General features: G+C 49.8%; 1 protein-coding gene across 2 annotated transcripts; it reads left to right on the forward strand.

Annotated features, from left to right (window-relative positions):
• The first annotated feature begins 2,472 nt into the window (after positions 1–2,472).
• On the forward strand, positions 2,473–19,953 carry VSX2 (visual system homeobox 2). 2 transcript variants are annotated; one of them, XM_085550500.1, is made up of 5 exons: positions 2,473–2,946; positions 4,019–4,103; positions 6,261–6,384; positions 17,703–17,883; positions 18,472–19,953. In XM_085550500.1, exons 1-5 carry the CDS (start codon positions 2,514–2,516, stop codon positions 18,849–18,851), a joined length of 1,203 nt encoding a protein of 400 aa, XP_085406626.1. In that variant the 5' UTR covers positions 2,473–2,513; the 3' UTR covers positions 18,852–19,953. The 2 variants fall into 2 exon arrangements, with proteins under 2 accessions (XP_085406626.1, XP_015720695.2); XM_015865209.3 differs by having other exon boundaries at positions 18,535–19,953.
• Positions 19,954–20,186: the final 233 nt, after the last annotated feature.

A 20,186-nucleotide genomic window follows, 5' to 3' on the forward strand; every position in this document is an offset into this window, starting at 1 on the left:
CCAAAATGGCGAGGTCTGCTTGGAGCTGCAGTAACTCAGGCAGCAGCTGCCAGCTGTATTTAGCAATAGGCATGGCAGGTGCCATAATCTCCTTGTCATCTCTTGCTTTGTATTTCCAGTGATTATTTAGAAATCAATGCACTTGATGTGAAGAAAACGTGCCCAAAAGGACTCTGCTGTAACAGACATTAGAAGCTTCTATGGTTTTTGTTTGCTTTTAAAGGAATATATCTGACAACATGAGCTCCATGGAGTCAAAGATTTTAAGGCCTGCAGGGAACGTTACCATCTTCTAGTCTGAATTCCAGCATAAAACAGGCTACAAAACTTCACCAAATAATTCCTGCATTAGAGCAATGGCTTCTGGATGAGTTATAGATCATCTCTTAAAAAGACTTTCAGCCTTGGTTTGAAGACTTTATGTGACAGAGAGAATCTATGACATCTGTGGGTAGGTAGCTTCAGTCACTCCTTGTGCCTCGGCAGTTTTTATTAATACAGCAAGTGTTTGTTCTTGTCATATTAGCATTCTCATGTCCTATATCCATCTACAGTGCAACATATGGCAGCAGGATAATGAAAATGCCCAGAGTCTGTGACTACAGTAGATCATAAGTTAAAGAACTGCTAAAATAAAAATGGACTAGAAGAGACTTTTATACAAAGTATTTTTCCCCTTATAGGATTTGAAAAGAGATAGTCAGAATTGGCGTTCCCACTTCCACCAGTAGATATTCACGGGAGACCAGGACAGGTGAGGCTGCATTGGAAGGACCAAAAAGCCATTGTGGAGGAAGGGAAGGGCATAGGAACATTAGGTGTGTGACCCAGTGAGTGTGAACCCATTGCAGTTTGTTAAGACAAAGGGAAAGGTGGCTTTGAACCAGGTGCTGAATGAAGTTACACACAGTGCATGGTAGAGATGGAGGGGAAGTGACACTTAGCAGACTGAGGGGGATGGTGGTGACAACACTATTTCTGGTGGAATTCAGAGTGTCCATGGATGGAGAAAGAGGCTGGGAGAAAGTCAAGACTTGGTTAACTGTAGAACAGAACAATAGAAAAGCATAGGTTGGATATGACCTTAAAGCCTACCATCTACTACTACCCAGAACCAACCCTATGCTGTGGGCAGGGCTGCCCCCACCAAATCAGGCTGCCCAGAGCCCCATCCACCTGGCCTCAAGTGCCTCCAGGGATGGGGCACCCAATGCATGTGCTCAGGATAAAATATGGGTTTGCAGACAGAAGAGATAAGAGGAATAGTTCAGCATCAAAGATAATGTAGCAAAACAATGTGAGAAGACAAAGAATGTGTTGGATTATGAAAATGTGATAAGGTTCTGAGGCTTCTGAGGGGCTCTCCCCAGGAGAGCATCGGAGTTGTTAGGATGAGGAAAGCTCCAATAAAGCCAATATTTACTCTGATCGTGGCAGGCTGAAAAGGTTGTTGGAGATTAATCATAGAGATATTGAAATGTAAGTAAGTGTTCAGTGACTTAAGTCTGCTGGACTTATTGAAATGTGAGTTCAGATTCCTAATCACAGGAACTCTGCCAGCTTGCAGTGAGGTAAAGAGCAATGAGAGCAGGTATATTAAAAAGCAGACTGCCAAACTGCTCTGTAGCTCGGTGACCAGAGTCACAAAGAACATATGTCTTTCCCTGTGTAGGGATGCAAAGTCAGGCCTGGAAGAAGCAAGAGTGGGAGGAGGATGGCCATAGAAGTTTGGGAAAATGGGCTCAGGCTGAAATGCTGTGTCTGTGCATTACTGCACCATGTGTGAGCCCAGGACAGTTCTTTAGGTGCAGGTGCCATGTGCAGGTACTCGCCCCAGCACCTGTGCTGATCAGGGGAGCCACAGGACTCTGCTTGAGTGAGTGACACAGGTGATGCCTGAGGATTTCTCTTCAGTGAATGCTGAAAAGGTTGGTGTCAGACATGCGGGACAAGGTGTGTGGCCCTGTGCACACAGGTGGTGAGAGACGCTCTCAGCTACCACAGCACCGTGTGGCTCAGGATTTGCCCGTGGGCGGGAGGTGTTGGTCCTCTGATGACACAATCCAGATGTTTCTCCAGCACATAACGCTCAGCACTACCCTACTTCAAGGAATACGGCTCAGCCTCAGTCCCGAGGTCCTCTCCACGCGCCCCAGTTCCCTGCAGACCAAGCGCTGATCACGGCACGAGCCGCAGACCCACGGATCCGGCGTTTTCCCCAGAGGCTCTTGCACGAATCTGTCCCCGGGCCGCTGCCCCACAGGCCAGAGCCTCGTTTTGCGGCGGAGGCCCCGTCTCTCCGAGCCCAGTTCCCAGGCCTGCCCCGCCGGGCACCGGCCCCACCACCGCCGGTGCCGGTGGCGGCTTTTTGGCATCCCTAATCGTGGCTGGCCCCTGTGATTGGCTGCGCAGCTCTGACCCCGCTCGGGCTCCCGGCTGGGCGGATAAAAGGGGCCTGAGCCGGGGGCTCCCAGGCATTCCCGGAGCGGGCACCAGGGACCGACGGCCGCAGCATGACGGGCAAAGCGGGCGCGGCGCTGGCCCCCAGCCTGCCCGGCAAGCCCAAGCCCGACGGCGCGGCCGCCGCCGCCCCGCCGCCGCCACCACCACCCCCTGCGGCGGGAGCCAAGCCCAGCTCCGGGCCCACCCCTCCTCGCTGCACCGGCTTCGGCATCCAGGAGATCCTGGGCTTGAACAAGGAACCGCCGTCGCACCCGCGGGCCGCCCTGGACTCGCTGCCAGCCGGGCACCTGCTGGCGGCCCGCTCCGTCCTCAGCCCCGCCGGGGTGGGCGGCGTGGGCATGGGGCTGCTGGGGGCCGGCGGCATCCCTGGCTTCTATGCGCAGCCCACCTTTCTGGAGGTGCTTTCCGACCCGCAGAGCGTCCACCTGCAGCCTTTGGCCCGAGCCCCCGGGCAGCTGGACAGCAGCCAGACGGCCAGCTCAGGTAGGCACGGCCCCGGCCCCCGGGGGCACCGCAGCCCGCAGGCACCTCCGGAGCCCCGCGCCCGGCGGCGGAGAGGTGATTTCGTTTCGGAACCGAGGAGGAGGAGGAAAAGAACGAGGGAGCTCGGGACCGGCCCTCTCCTGCTGGGGCCGCGGCCGTGCCGTGATAGCCCGGGCCGTGGCTGCACCGGACACCGGCAGAGCGGCCCTAGCCCGGCCCCGGCGGCCCCAACTCGTTGCTGAGAAATTAAGGCCCGCTCCCATCCAGTTCCTGGACGGCGACAGCCGCCCGCAGACCCTCTCCCGGGCCTCCCCCGTCCCTCCGGAGCGGGGAGCAGCGGTGTCCCGCTTAGTCCCCTAACGTCCTTTCGGGGCTCCCGTACCGTGCCCGCCGCCCCCTCCCGCAGCGTGGCCGCCGGGAGCGCGGAGCCTCGGCCGGCGGCTGCGGGGTGGTGGCGAGCGGGAAGCGGCCAGAGCTCGGGGCAAGGCGGCCAGCAACGAAACGCGCCTCCCGGCTCCGACCTCCGGCGACTCCCGAGGGGCGAAGGCGGCACCGCCCTGCTCGCAACAACCCCGGCCCGGGCACCCCTGGGACGCGCTGCGGCCGCGGGCAGATGCCATTCCCGGCGATGTTTTTCCCCGTGGCTGCAGCAGCCTTTATTTTTCCTCCTTCCCGGCGTTTCAACTGAGCAGTGCGGGTCCCCCGCCCCGGGGCAGGAGGCAGCGGGTGCCCGGGCGCTGGGTGGGGGCCGCGGCTCCCTCAGTTTCCTACATTTTGTTGAGATCGCGGTCTCCGCGTTTCGGCGGCACGACAACGGCAGCCCCGCAAACGACTCCGGGCGACATAAGGGACAGTGAGAGCTCCCTCCCGGCCCTCGGCCCTTCCCGGAGGGGTACGGTGTCCCCGAGTCTCCCGCAGCGGGATCCGGGCCGGGGCCGGGCTGCAGCCCGCAGTCCCCGGCCGCGCCGCGATCGCAACGAAAGCTCCGGGCGGAGATGCCGGAGGGAGCGGAGCTGCGGGGCCCCGGCGGGGAACGAGCCCCAGCCCACGGCCGCTGCCCTTCTCTCTGCAGATTCCGAGGATGTCTCCTCCAGCGACCGCAAAATGTCCAAATCTTCCCTCAACCAGAGCAAGAAACGAAAGAAGAGGCGGCACAGGTAAGCAAAACCCGGCGGCCCCGCAGCTCCTCCAGTGAACCGGCAGCGCCGGGCCCCGCTGTCGCTTCGCGTCCACAAGTAGGATTCGGGACGTGCTCATAGGAGCAGGAATTGCAATGGGGATCAGCTTGTTTTCGTTTGGTTTTCTGGCTGCAGGTTAGGGCTGAAAAAACCCCCAACCAGTCCCAAAGCGAAGCGGTGAAATAACCAGAAGTGTTCCTTGCTCCAAGCTTAAGAACCTAAAAATGGGCTGTCAGCAAGGGAGAATTTCTATCAACGATATCGACGTATTATTACTTAAAAATTAATGTTTCGCCAGTAGGTGCAATGGTCGGGGGGTAGTCCCAGCCCGCAGAACGCCTGGATACTCGCTCTGGGGGATGCGCTGGGGCTCGCTTCCCCTCGCTCCTCCAGCACTGAAAATGGGGTTGGATGTCAGTGCTTTAAAATAGGAAACGAACCTCCCGCCCCGGGTCGTGGCATTGCTGCGGCCGCAGGGCCGGGACAAAGGCACCTGGGCATCGTCCTTCGGGGCTGACTATGGAGCAATTAAATCAATCCCACCACGGTGCGGGAGGTGGATTAAAGGTGCCCCAGCGAAAGCTCAGAGGCTGCTTGGGTCCGGGTGGATCCGTGCAGGAGGTGCGGGGTTTCGGCCTGAGCTAGAGGGGTGCTGCCGGGCAGGTGCTGCTCCGGAACCAACGAGGTTTCTTCCTTGAGAGAGGAAGCAGCACACAAAACGGTTCCGTTTCCAGCTCCAAACAGCAACAGCCCCGTAGCACTGATCGGTGGTTATATACTCTGTAAGGAACGGTTAAAGGCTTTGGCTGTACCGAGGCAGTTGACAGGCCGATAGCTCGCAAATAGCTGCAGGGTGCGAGCAGCAAACGGCAGAACGCGGTGTGAACCGCACAGGGCCGGGGCTGCCCGGGAGGCGACGGGGAGAGCCGAGTGTGCTCCGGGCACTGCCCCATAGCGGGAGGTGCGGGGCTCCGCGGCTGAACCGGATCGGAAAGGGGAGCGCCGTTCCTCTGCTCCCTGGCAGAAGCGACGCAGGAGCCGCCGTGTGCTGCCCCCAGACTTCCCGCATTTGTGGGAACGAAATGTGTTGGAAAAGAGAATGGATTTCGTTGTGAGTGGGAACCGGGAGCTGACGGCGGGCAGGTGCCTTGCATTTGCATGCTGCTTTTGGTAGATAATGCCATTGATCTGGCAGAGTCGTTCAGGTTCCAAATAGCAAGAGGATATTTTTGAGTCTTTCTGTTTGTGCTCTCTGGAATTCTGTGGCTTCCCTGAAACTCCCGCATATTCTTCAAAACCATTTATTTTTTAACTGTCCCTTACGGGCGCTATATCTTCCTTAATGTGGCAATAATTAACGCAGTTACCTTGAGCAAAGCTTGCAAGTTGCTGCTGTCGCTGTTTTTCTGGTAGGATTTTTGTGGACTGCTGTTTGGTTATTCGGTTTTGCCATCAGAGTGATGGGAGTTCTTAATGCGAATTGTGTTCTTGCACGCAGTGGGGTTTAGAGTGAGAATGTCGGTCCCTGGGGAGTGGAAGTGGTCTGAGACCTCTCTGCCACCCCCAGAGAGGGTCTCTTGGCTGTTTTAGTGTCCCAGCTGCTGGCTTTTCAGTCTGCCTGTCCCAAGAGCCAGCAGTGCTGTGGCTGCTGCTTGCCCAGGATGGTTCCTGGAGGGCAACAGGGCAATGCCAACTGGCAGAGAGCAGCAACTGGGGTATCGGTGTGGGAGCAAGCAGTGTGAAGGCAAAGAGAGGGAGCTGGCACTGTGCTCCTGGGGGCATCACCCCAAGGAAAGGTGGGGTACAGCAGTAGGGCACAGAGCGGGTAAAGGCTTGGGAGGGTTCAGCAGAGGCCAGGGGAGGTTTCCTGCTGGCTACGGGGGGATGTTCCCAGCAGGGTGTCCCTGACCAGGAAGGTGATTTGTAACTATACCAAGCTCTGTCTTCAGGCATTTTCTGGTTCTCCTTTTACCCTGACACCTGACCTTTTGTGCACAAAAACACAGGAGGCAACGGGGAAATGCTATGCTTTATCAATTACTCAGATCTCTGTAGCATCCGTGTTCATTTCTCTGATTCTGTATCTCCTTTGCTGCTTGTTATGTTTTTTTGGTCAAAGAGTTTTGCTCCCCTCAGGACAATCTTCACATCCTACCAACTGGAGGAGCTGGAAAAGGCCTTCAATGAGGCTCACTACCCTGATGTGTATGCTAGAGAGATGTTGGCCATGAAAACAGAGTTGCCAGAAGACAGGATACAGGTAATGGTACTTCTCGGGTCCCCTTGTCCTGCCTCTCTTGCCCGTGATCATCCCAACCTGAAGGAAAGGAGGCACATGGGACAGAGTTCACTTCTCAGATTGAACCCCCACAGGCTGTTCACTCCCTGCTTTAAACATGTGAGCAGCCAGACCAGCTGTTCTTTGTCCATTTTTACGTGAGGTTTGTCTGTCAACATGTGCTGCATGTGGGATGTTGCAGTGGTGATTTGGAGTATGTGTGTTAAAGAGGGAATCTTGAATCACTGAAGGGGAACTGCTGTGCAAGGAAAGTCACTAGGGTTTTGAGGTATTGGTAGTGTATGCGACAAGAGCTGGCTGGAGTCTGGGTCTGGATGGAAAGTCTGGGTGAGATGGATCTTGTCTGTGCCCCTCTGTGCTCAGACCCAGGGGCTGCAGCAGTTAGTTGGCCCCCCTGTGGGCAGAGCTGAGAGGTGAGCCTCAGTTGGGATGTCTGCACATCTCTGCAACTTCCTCGTGCCTGGATCCCTCCAGGTTGCTTGTGAGGAATGGGGATGTAATGGCCAACCCATTTTTGCTGATGCAGTATTTACAAGTGTGCCATATTTGCTGTTAGGTGAATCTGTAAAGTGAGTCCTGGTTTCTAAGTGAGACGGGCTTCTTGACCATTGTGCCAAGAGGGACTCCTGCTGACCTAACAGCTTGTAGGCACTCTGTGCATGGATGGGGTTTCTATTGGACTTCAGAAGTCCCTCTGTTGGAAATCCTACCTGCCATTAGACAGGATTTCTCTGTGAGCAGTAGGACCCAATGGTTTGCCTCTAGAGAGTGTGAGCTGGATGAGAAGTCATTTCTGCATATGTGTAGGCTGAAAAGCCTGGGGATCCTTGAAGGGTCAGTGCTGCCTACATCCACCATCTGTTGCTGGGCTGGCAGGAAGGCATTGTGCACTGCATGCACTGCTTCACATCTGGGACATCCTTCTGGCACTGGGAGCCATTATTTTATCTGACTGGGAAAGGAAGAAGTGGCTAACTCATTCTAGCTCTCTGGCATGCTGCCTGTCATTCTGTAGCAGGCTAATGAGCAACCACAACTCTTCCTGTACTGCTGAGCTTTTAAACCTAAGAGAGCTCTCTTCCATGACCCTTTGCCCCAGAGTTCAGGGCAGATGAGGCCAGCAGAAGCCACCAGTGATGTGGATGTTCTGAGCAGTAGGTGCTGCTAAAGGCACAAGCATCCCTGGAGAAAGTCCTCTCAAGTGACACTTTGCTCATCATGAAAGGGGAAATCAAGAGAAACCACAGAATTCCTGTGGCATCCATTGTGTGAGTGCCTGAGGGTGAGCATCAGGGTCATGTAAAAGCCCTGAGCACCACTGATCTTTCCAGAGAGTCAGCACCAGAGCATCCCTTACCACATGCTACATGGAATCTCCCTGTCCATGCCTCTTATTTTGTGTCATAAATCAGTTCCCAGCTTCTGTCATGTTTCGTGATATTTCTCCTTGTGGTTCAGCTTAGCTCTTTTTGTATGAATGTTTTTCCCCTCATAGAATTTTCTGAGGACAGTCACAGCCACCAGCTCAGACCATGGTGCAAGGTGGGTGTTGTGGATGGGTTGGAGAGCAGGGCAATACTCTATGATAGCTACTGAGTGCATTGAGAGCTTACCAGGGTTTCATATCCGTGTTAATACCTCAGTATCTTTTTTCAGTATCAGCATCATTTTTATCCCACATACTTCTCTTCTTGGAAGAGGTAGACAATAATTAATCTTTATTCCCTTTTTCAAAATATTCACGACTTCATATCATCTTATTTTTGCCCCTTGCATGTGTTTCTAACTGTATGAGGGAGGTCTCTATCTCTGTGTCCTCACTGAAGCTTGAAGTTCCTCCCATCTCTCAGCACTGTTCTCTCTCTCCTGTAGCTCATTAATGAGAGTGGTTTCTTAGGTTGTTGTGGATATCACATACTGTGGGCACTTGCAGCATTTCATGTGGTTTCCCACTGGATCCTCACCTAAGAGTGATATCTGCCCCTTATTTTCATTCATGGGATTATTTCTCAGGAGGTAGTAGTCAAAGAGAAAGTAAATCACCTATGAAATTCAATATGAAAGTGAAATTCAGAGAGTGCAATTGAGAGAATGATATATAGGAACTGCTTGCGTGTAAAACCTCCAGCAGAACACTACAAATAGCCATCAGAGGCCACAAAAGTTATTGGTTTGAGAGAATATTGAATTCAGGAAAAGATATTCAAATCTTCCATTTACAGAGAAGATGAGCATGTATTTTTCTTCAAGACAACGTTCCTTGCCTTGCATATGCTGTCTCCTGCATTGAACTGGCTGCTGCTGGGAGGAATGTGAGCATCCTCCCATTGGGCAACGTGGGGAAAAAGATTTTATTTTCCCAATAAGACACAAGTCAGAGCAGATGTTACTGTGGCCGTTTTGCACGGTACTTGAAATAGACCACATTAATCAATGCATTGAGAAAAATATTCAGAAGAGTTGGAGTGCTGCTGTTAAAATAAACCCAGCCCATCCTGTACAATGTAGGTGGGGTAAATAGATTTCTATGGGGATTCATATCCTGAATATACAACTTGAAGTGCTGAAAACAGCCTCAAGCTGACAAACGTTCAAGTGTTTGACTTAAACTAGTGCCTTTATCTCAACAGATTCTCTTAGATGTAACATGTGGATTTAGATAAGTTATCTCTATTGAATTAATTATGTGACATTTTCAAACTTTGAATGCCATTATCTATAATACTAAAGGTCAGTAACAGATTGCTTTGGGATTACTGAAATGACTGCATATGACTAACATTGCAGTCAAACACTGGCACTACGTCTTCTACTGAACAAATACATCAATTAATGAGATCAGTATTAAAAAATCTATTAAAAATAAATAAATAAAGGATGAACAAAAGCTAAAGAAGGCCAAGTCACGTTGCCAAATGATTATAAAGCACTTCTGTGAATGGAATAGTTGGTGATATTTAGAATTCCTCCAACAGTCCAAAGGAATGCCATGGAGGTGCTTGTGCCATGCTTGGGAGTTGGGGTTATCTGTGCATCCGGCAAGCTGAGGGGTTTGGGGTTCACTTTGGCTGAAACCAGAATAAAACCAACTAAACCTGTGATTGGTAATGCATTGTTTTAGCTGCTGTTAGATTGACACATCTCTGTATCGCTCATGGACCCTGAGGAGCTGAAGAAGAATGGGAGAGCCAGAAGGGGTAGTTATTCAGGGAGTTGGATGGGAGGAAGCATTTACATCAAAAGTATTTCTCAGAAGAAGAAGAAAAAAGGTTCAGCTTGCTTCAGTTTTGCAGATATGCTCTATGTTTAGGGATGGATGAAGGAACCTTACTGAGATGGACCAGCATTTCTTTTACCCAGATGGGGTATTTAAAATCAAGCTTCTGGATGTGTGACCCTTGGAAAGAGGATCCTAGCTACCAGGGCTTGCAGTACAGTCAGGAGTGTTTATTTTTGCACAGGAATGAATTTCAGCCCTAATCCCGCAACGTAAGTGTGGAATGGGGATGATTGCTTCATGCGGTCAGTGACCTCTTCTGAGTCTCTGACTGTAAGAGCTTCCAGGGGATTTCTTAGTGCTGCAGAGGGTAGTCTTGTTGATCTTTCCAAGGTTTGAGGTTCCAGCCTGTCATAAGTGCTTTCAGTAGGTGAGAACCTGGCTATTTTCAGGTGATCCTCATGCTCAGGCTGGGCTCAGGGTCAATGGGTTCCCACCCATGTAGCAAGCTGATGGTGACCGTGTAACTGGAGGTGAATGACCAGGATGAGTGGGCTGCTTGGTGGTAGATTATCGAGGTAATAGAGAAGCTGAAAACGTTACTGTTGTGTGTGAGCCAACCTTTTCAACAGCTTTTTTATTTTATTTATTTATTTTTTTAAGAGCCTTGCAAGAAGTTAATCATGAAATAGAGCTGAGGAGTTATGCTGGCTACCTTTTCCAATGATTCCTGAGCACTGGGGCAAGTCACAGCGACATGATAGCGGATAAATGTCATTAACTTCCCCTGTGCTTTTAGAGATGTAGGAAGTGCACAAGTGAGAGTAATAACACTAATAAAGCTTACTGGCTTGGTGAGAATATTATTATAAGTGCTTCTCATAGCGTATGGTGCATTTCTGCCTCCACGTCTTTAATTGGTATGTGAGAGGTTCATCCACTTTGCTGCCTCTTCAATATTGTGCTTGTTTAGTTCATCTAACTTCATATTAATTTTCATTTTTCAATTAAGAGTTGTTTAATTTGGCCCTTTCTGTAATTGAGTGTTTTCATTACCCTTTATCTATGGCCCATTTCCAGTTCATGTGCTAAAACTTTCTTTAAGAGTTAATTACCTTAGCTGTAAACAGAGGGGCTGGGTGGTGTGCAAACACAGGGGCCCTTGCAATCCTAGGTTTGCCATCTGAAAAGTCTCACATTACATGCATTTGGACAGAGCAAAAAATGAGGTGGAAAGATGAATGGACAGCGTGGAATACCTGTTTACTATGGATTTCCTGCCTGTCACTTAGACCTTGCGGGTAACCTGTCCTGTCTGTGGGATTTACCTGGGTAGAGTTGGGGCTGTAGGCACTGTTTAATTGTGGGTGGGGTTTGTTTGTTCGTTTGTTTTCCTTTTGCTGTTGTTGTTGGTTTGTTTTCTTGTGTTCTGTTTGCTTGTTTGTTTTTGTGCAGTGATGGCAGTGTAGAGGTATGTACCTCTGTATTTCCGTGCACCACTTTATCCTTCTGCATTCTATCCCTGAGTTCCATTAGCTGCAGACCTCTGCAAGATGTTCACAGCTGTCACAGCATAAGGGACAGCGTGATTTTGGTGTGCTCCTCCATAGTAGCAAGAGGGAAAAGGGGCAATGCTTTCTCTGTGGTTTGGAAAGTCTGCCCCTAAGTTCAGACACATCCAAGTACTGGGGCACTTGTTCTCTCTGTGAGGGGGAAGACAGCTACCAACAAAACCATAGGCAAAGATGGGAGAATGAGGGAGCAATGGCTCTGCAGGGTCAGTGCCACACTGTAACTACTCAGGGTCTCTTCTCCACATTTATACCACTGTTTTCTTAACACTTCTCTGAATTAGCTGAGGTGCTGTTGTCATTAGTCACTTTGATAATTCAGTAGTGAATTCCTCTCTAACCTGGCAGAGAAGACCAGCTGATGGTTGTGTTCAAGTTTTTTCTTAATGACCTTCTATTGTAATTTTTTCCTCCCTTCCAGATTTATTTTAATGGTTCAATAACTTATGTGCTTTGGAGACACAATTAATTTACTTTTCTCCTTATTTCTTAATGGATCCCTCCTTTCTTCTTCTTCTTTTTTTTTTTTTTTTGTATGATGCTTATCATTTTCCCTGATAGATCTCAACAACTTAAGCTTGGCTCACCCAGAGGGGGGCTGAGCTGAGTAAATGTGTGTGCAATATTGTTGACAGGGAAACAGCTCCTTGGAAGGACCAAGCCAACCTGACCACATAAACATACATGATGGATATCTGACCTTTTGGGTCATGGTCGGGAAGCAGACTGCTGTTCTGGCCTCATCTTTGACTCTAGTGATTCTCTTTGTTCCCTGGATTCAAGAGACCCCACTGAAGGATTGCTTATTGTGCAATGCAAGGAATTGTGAATACCATCTTTACCATGCATCTTCCTAAGAGAGATGGCTGATAGGACTGAGTGAGATTTGGCTCGCAGGTTGCTTCTTAGCTGGTGGAGACTTCAACGTAACTATTTCTAGTAGAACTGCGTAGTATCATCCCTTGTGTTAGTGACAAATGTCTCCCTAGGCTGATGAGGATGTCAAGGCCAGGTGAATACCTAGGTTTGAACTAGGGGTGTAATTTAAAATGTTCTCTGGCCAAGAGGGATTTTGCCTCCTTACATTCCCTCATTTATTGTTGACGTTTTGTCTTTGACTCTTTGCAAGGGGTAGAGGGATGCTAGTCAGAGAAGGATTAGGGGCCTAACAGTGGGAAAATGCCCTGGGGTTTAGGTGAGATATTTACAATTTTGTCTGCATAAGTCAGATAGAATGCAAATAGTAGTTGTATTTGCATGTTTGGTGCTGTTGCATGAGATCCAGGGTGTGCATGGCCTGCAAGAGCTGCAGTATGGTATTGTCAGAAACACTTCTGCTAGGTGTTGTGTTGACCCATATGCCAAGTGTGTCTCGTGCTAGTTTGGCTTAGAGGATACTTGAATTTGGATGAACCACTGTATCTCCGCTTGCAAGAGATGAGTTCTGATTTACAGCTTATCACAGCATGTCTGGTTGGATCTGTTAGCCACAACTCCAGCTACTAGGAAGGAGGATTCTTCCCATGTCATGTAAGTTAATTGCTCCTTCTAATGTCAGCTCAGAAAGCTCTCTCCTAGTGTTAGTAAGTGCAGGAATGATAACTCTGTGATCAGCCATGCAGGCCATGTGCAACCTTTACTGCTCTCATTTAACTTCATACCCATTTTATGCCAGCCGTAGAAAGTGATGTCACCATAAACAGTGCCAATAATTTTGACGTTATGTTTGAAAAGATACCAATAAAGTGTTGCCAGGCTTACACAAGTGCTGCAGTTTTCACCAGCAGTCAGGTGACTGGAAGCTTTCCTGGGTGGTTGCTGCAGGCAGGGATCTGGGGAAGTCCCAGTACGCAATCAGGCCTTACAGTGCTGTGACAATACACTCTACAGAGTCCCAGGTCCCAGGAGTGTGGATGGGGAAATGCTCAGGGAAAGACTGAAGATATAAGCAGTGTGAAGAACAGCTCCATAACTGTTCCCAGCCAGAGCACTGGCCCCCTCCAGCACAGGAGTGGTGATATCACTGTTTCTTCCAGTGGAGGTTTTAATTGTGGCTACTCTCAGTTAGAGGCTTGTATTGGAAGAGAAGAAAATAGAGAGGTGCATTGTTGTCAGGGAGAACTGAGTGCTGAGAAAACAGGACCGTGATGTTGGGTGGCACTATGACAGTGGGTTACAACAAAAGAATATGTCACAAAAGTCCAGAAAGCTTTCTGGGCTTCCTGGTATGGAAGAACAGGGATCTTCAGCTGTATCCTCACTCCAAAAGCTCAGTGTCAAAGATCACTTCTTTGCAGGAATCATACAGAGTGATAGCTTGGCTCCCCTAGCTGAAGACTGGAGCCATGGGTTTATCAGAGAACTGACAATGTAAGATGGCTGGCAGCCCACGAACATGGAAGATTCTCTCCTCAGTGGTATTGGGATTTAGTTCCTTTCCTTAGTTTCTGGTTGTTCAACAGCTGTATGTTGCAGCTCCCCACGACATGACAAAGGCACGTGCTGGTGTGTCAGTATGCAACTGTTTGTGCACATGTGTACATACATTTGCTTGTGGCCATCTAGTGGATGTTCCAGCGTGTGCTGCTTTGGGCTGGGACCATCTTGTGCTTAATCAACAAGGCTCATAACATGAAAGAACCCTGGTGAAATACTGTGCCAAAGGCACCATGTAAGATACAGTGAAGAAAAATATACCATTATCTATATTGGTGTTTTCCCTTAAGGCACGAGGAGTGTTTGGGCAGAGAATTTAACTGTTTGTTAGAAAGACAAAGCACAGCCACTGTCAGCTTTGAAAACAGAAGCCAAGAAAATTACTGTAACCAACAAAGGTCTTAGATTGTGCTCAAGCACTGAAACAGGACACAGTAACACCCTAGATGCCTTGAAGAATCCCTTTGCTGATTAAGATTCCTGGCTCATGTCTCCTCTCAGGCAGATTTCTCTCTTTAGCAGACAGTGTTTCAGGAGCTGATTAGGTAAACAAACTAATATGATGAATGTGGATAACAAGGACACACTGAGTCTCGTCCCTTTGCAAAATGAGAGATTCCTCCTACTACAATTTGCTCTTCTGCACTATCAATAATACAAAGGAGGATTGGTCATCATTCGTGCTTCAGAGGAGGAACCTGGCAAGAATAACCTTGCCAGTTTTTGCTCTGTAGTGCTGTGATCCTGCAATGCAGTGCACGGTGCCTGTGATTTGACTGCCTGGGGCAGTGGGCACTGAGGATGAAAATTAGATGATGGTAGGATTAGGTCTCTGCTCAGTTACTCCCTCTAGCGTTCACACCTACCCTACAACATCGTGAAGTACTTTTCACATCCTTTTCTAATTCAAGATTTTTTTACTCCTTATATCTGAAATCTCTCTCCTTATTCAGATCGATGCTTAAAACTGTCTTTCAGGAAGGCAGTTCTTGGGTTTTCTGGTCACTGCCAAGAAACCAAAACATAGCAAGGCAGATTTACCTACTTCACTGTTACCCAATTTCTGAGGTTAGGGCTTCTGGAACAAGCATTCCATCTTTCCCAGAGGTGAAATATTAATAGGATGTAAATTATCTTAAGTGGTAGGCTGTTGGCCCAAAAAATGCCTTTGCCCAGTAGATTGTGATAGCTTTGCAAAAACATCCTATATGCTTCAGTAAACACAGTCTGAAATTAATAGTGGGTTTTAGGTCATCAAGTGTGGAAGTACAAACCCAGTCCTTTCAGCCTACCCTGTGCTGTGTCATGGAGAACCAGAGGAGTTCTCCAAACGAGAGGCAAGCTGAGGGGGTAAACACAGCATTTCACAAAGCTGAGCACACAGGGTGGAAAGGAACAAGTCCAAATATAGACGAAGCTAAGCATTACCTGAAGCAGACCAAATTTTATGAAGCCAGAGGAACAAACATCTGGAAGTAAAAACAACTTTGGCCAAAGAAGACAAAATACCAAAACTTGAAGTAAACTGAAAAAAAACTATAAAGGAAAGTGGGATACCTACAATCAATACCTGCATTTTCACAAGTTGTGGCTGATGCACCAGCGCCACTTAAAATACCTCAGCATTAGTAAACCTGTTGCACAGTTCTGCTCAGAAGGGACGCATGAGAAAGTTTTGGTAAGATGTCAAGAGATCCTAAGAAAGCAGTAAGATCTCCCAGAAGGAAGTCCTGGTTATGGAGCTATAGGACTGACTGAGAGTAAAATCACAAGACTGAGCACCAGGGAATAATATTGTCCATCCATACTGGTGTTGCACTGGGTCTGCATGTGCTATACTAAAGCTCAACCCACCATGATGTGTGTGGGATGGGGTGGTGTCAAAACAGGATGGGCAGCCACTCCTGCTATAAATTCTGCCTTTTCAACATTTCCTTTTCCCACTTCAAAACCACGAGGAAATTCCCATCAAATTTCAAACAGTGATTTGGGAAATCTAATGATCTTACAAGGCTGTTGATGTCATTTTGATTTGCCCATTTGGCATTGTAGCATAGATTTTGCTTGTTACGTGGACGAGATTAAAAGACAACACTGAGAAGAAACCCATAGATAATTTTGATTATGCTTCCACTGGCCAGACACAGCTTTTATGTACAACTGAATTTGTTATGAACAGCATTTTGACAGAAAATTTTCCACCATTGCCAGTCAAAAATTGGTCTGCCTGTGGCAGAAACAGATTTTGGGGCAGCACTAAGAGCAACCACTGCTGTAGCAGGACTGAGACCTGAGATGGTGAAAGGCTCAGTAAGGAAGCACCTGAGTATAAGAATTGAAGAATTAACAATTGCCCACTTGGTACCTGGTGGAAAAAAATGCCTGGCTGAAAATCCCAGTGAACATTTGTGCAAGCTGCTATGGGTACACAGAGAGGTGTTACTTCAGCTCCAGATCAAGGCAGACTGGCAGGTGCTGTCCCCTGGATTTTGCAAAGGAGATGCTGGTTTGTCATGTTGCAGGAAGCATCCTGTCCATAGCATCCCCTCTTCTGGGCACAGGGGGTCTTCTGCCAGGAGAAACTGGGATCACAGCTGCTGAGCCCACATCCTCCATCCCTGCAGAGGATGCTGTGCAGTCCCCTCCGGGCAGGCAGGTGAAAGAGGTGAGCTCACTGTGCTCTGAGGGGGCCTGGCAAGGCTGCACCCAGACATAGGTCTCACTGTCCCCATGGGCTGGGGGTCTCAGAGCCCTCTGTGTTCCCCCATGGCTGAGGCAACAGAGGGTTAAGCTGTCAGCTCTGTAATGTTAAACAGGTGTCAAAGGCACCTCCATATATCTGCAGATTGAAATCAAATTCTTTGCAGTATAAAAAGATAAATTACCCAGGCGATTCCCGCCTCATCCCACTCATCAGGCCAGCGCCAGACGGCAAGCAATTTTTTTTTTTAATGTGCTAACGACCTAATCAAGCAATCAAGTCGGAGAAGATTGCGGAGTGACCCCGAGCATCCATCTGCCAGAGAGACCCCGCCATTCATTTCCATTCTGCCGTGTACTTTCCGGGAAAGGAAGGGGAAAAATAGGAGGGGGGAAGAAAAAAAAAATCCTAAACAAATTAACACCCAATTTTCTGTGAGTCTAATTAGTTAAATGAGGAGGTGTTTGGGGTGTCCACAGGGAGGGAGGGGCTGCCTTTCGGAGAGGCGACTGGTAACTCCATGGCATTAATTAGCGCAGGTCAATGGCGTGGTTCCCCAGGGACCAGCTGCTTTAATTTCCCGTGATATTTCAGTGCCTGAGGCCCATCGATTCAAACTGAAATTAACTTATTTTTCAATCAGGCCCGGGCTGCCCCTGGGGCTGACTCTTCCTTTGCTTCCTTCTGAATAGACCTCGAGCAATTTTTCATCTAAAGCTGATGCCTCTGCTCTGCGGGAAGGGAGGGGTTGTGGGGAGGGAGGAGGGCAGGCAAGACAAGAGGGATGGAAATCGGAGAGCGAGCTCTAATAGATTTCTGCGAGCCACCCCCCACCTCCACCCGCGTCTCTTCTCGCTGCCCCCCGGGTCACAGCTCGGAGATTATTCTGCCAATTTTCTGAGAAGATGTGGGTCTTTTCAAACAGGGAATCCAAGGCAAGTGGCACAGATCAGCTCCCCCTTCTCCTGCCTATCCACAGCATTTCCCCCAGCTCTGCTGTCCCTGTGGTGCTGCGGTGCACAGCCCCTCACTGCAGCTCAGGTGCCCAGTAAATAATGAAAGCAAATCCCAGACATGAGAGCCAAACTCTGCTGGAAAAAAGACAGCGCGATGGCAAATTAATTACATCCTGCAGGGAGGGATGGGACCTGCTCTCATGCTTGGCCCTTGTTGCTCCTGCAAGGAGGAGGGAGAGAAATACACAGCGGCAGTTGTATGAGGGAAAAGCTACAGGGCTCCTGGGAAGGTGTACATGTACCTATCTTCATCCTATTGCACAAGCACACGTGTGCAGGGATGGGACATCACATCTCCTGCTGCCAATGCTCACATCTCTCTCTATCCTCCACTCTAGGTCTGGTTCCAGAACCGCCGGGCCAAGTGGCGCAAGCGAGAGAAGTGCTGGGGCCGGAGCAGTGTGATGGCTGAATACGGGCTCTATGGAGCCATGGTGCGTCACTCCATCCCGCTGCCTGAGTCCATCCTCAAGTCAGCCAAGGACGGCATCATGGAGTCCTGCGCACCGTGGCTCCTGGGTAAGAGAGCAGCCAGCCTCATGGGGGTGGCAAGGAGGTCAGGATGAAGAGGGGTGTGAGGAGAAAACGTGATGGGACTCCAGCTTGCTCGTGATCCCTTCAAAGTTGTACAGAGTGCTGGGACCTCTCTTGCACTCATCCCACTTCCCTTTCTCTCGGCACCCAAGAGAGCTGGACTGCTGCCCTGTTTTGCTTTGTTTGCCATGGAGGAGCGATAGTGGATGTAGTGGTTGCCCTACTGTGCTCCTTCTCTTTGCTTCCTGCTTACTGAACTTTCAGGCTGGTTTTCCCCAGAACTGACTGTGGGCATCTTAATGGTGGGTGGTCCTCCTGTCTGCATGAAGCTGAGGAGGCAGGGGCTGGGTTGTATGAGGAACCAATAGGGAAAGGCAGGGAGACCTCCCCTGATCCAAGTAAGCAAATTACCCGGGGAACCCAGGCCCCTGCTGTGTCTAAGACCCTTGTCCCTACCAAGCCAGGGCTGCACTTGCGCGGGGCCAGAGCGCCTGGCGTGCCATGACTGCTGTTTGAAGCAAGGGTTTCTGCTTTTCCTTAATTCTGGCCTCTCTTTATCTTTGCTGTTTTCAGTTCAAGATGGCTTTCCCATGCCCAGGCGCTTTTCTAAACCCGAATACCAACAATTCTTTTTAGGGATGCACAAAAAGTCTCTGGAGGCAGCGGCTGAGGCGGGGAGGAAGACGGAGGTGGAGCGCCAGGCCCTGCCCAAGCTTGACAAGGGTGACAAGGAAGAGAGGGGCTCGGATCCCAAAACCGCCATTTCCCAGGAGGAACTGAGAGAAAACAGCATTGCCGCCCTCAGGGCCAAAGCTCAGGAGCACAGCACCAAAGTCCTGGGGACCATTGTGGGGGACACTCCAAGGAAGCTGGAGAAAGGGGAGGAGGTGGCAGAGGATGAGAGGCAGACAGAGAAGTCCAGTGCATCACAGAAGGAGGAGAAGCTGATCTAGGGGGACAGAGGCTGCAGAAGCCAGCCCTGACAGATACTGTGCCCTCTGGGGGTCACAGCCCCCTCTGATGGCCAGGCCTGGCACCCACCAGGGTGTGGGGCCCTGGTTTCTTCATGTGGGGCTAAGAGTTGTCCCCAGCCTGCTCCCATGAAGTGCAGCCCTGTCCTTCACTCCTCTACTCCTAGGGCTTTCCTTACCCCAGCCCACCTCCATCACCACCCCAAGGCAGGCTGCAGCTCCAGGTCCCTCTGGTTGTGGGTCTGGGTCTAGCCTCCTCCAGGCCATTGAAGCCCAGTTCCCCTTCACCTCATGCCCCATCCTGCTGTGTTCCACACCCCGGGGGATGCCTCTGCCCCTGGTACGATGAGCCCATGGCCCTGTGTGTGTGAAATGCTGAGCTTCTTCTACATGGCTCTCCTAGTTCAGCACTGACAGCTGATGAGATGGGGCTGCAGGTTTGGAGTGGCTGATTTCTGCCTCCATTACGTGAGGAAATGCAGGTTTAGCTTGCAGATGCCATGCCCTGTTCCCAGCTCACACCCCCAGTGACCCCAGCCTACACCATCATCTCCCCCACATGCACTTGGAGGCCAGTGCCACACACAGCTAAAGCCTCTCAGACAAGACAACATTTTCCCAAGGTATTTATTGAGGTAAATTTGCCCTGCTCTCCTTCTGAGCCCTGAAGGGAATGACAGCCATGCAGACACACCCCCAACACACACTGTAATGTGTACATACATCTCCTCACTGACCCCACATGTGCACGCAGACCCATGCAGCTGAACCCACTGTTCTTCACAGCATCCCGTGCTGACATCACTCTTCTATCCCAGTGAGGAACCATCTCCCCAGAGCTGCTGTTTTAATTCTGTCAGAATTAACCCCTTCCATCCGGCCCCATCTGTCTTTGTCCCCCAGTTTGTTTGACGTGTTAGATTATAGCCCACGGTGTGTAAATAATGTACATACAGTGAGAAAAGAATTCAGTATTGAGGTGTTTGAGATATGGAGCTGTAATAACTTCTAGTCATTCAGAACCTGTGATTTATGTGCCATTTTCTGTAAAAATATGAACAAGAATAAAACTAAACTGGAATACGGTGTGTGAATCTGGTCACTTTTTCAAGGAAAATGAATTCAGCCAGAGCTGGGAGGGGTGAAGTTTCAGACCTTACCCGGGAACACTTCAGTGATCTCCAAGCAACACAGAGAGGTGCTGCATTTGAAGGCAAGGAGGGAAGAAGAAAGCTGTAATGAGGAAGAGAGCAGCTTTGCTCCACTACACAGGTGCTGGGGATCTCAGAGTGAGGAGATAGGCTGCAGTATTTCACC

This window comes from Coturnix japonica, chromosome 5, assembly GCF_054131305.1.
Source record: "Coturnix japonica strain WE chromosome 5, WE-NBRP24, whole genome shotgun sequence".
NCBI lineage: Eukaryota > Metazoa > Chordata > Aves > Galliformes > Phasianidae > Coturnix > Coturnix japonica.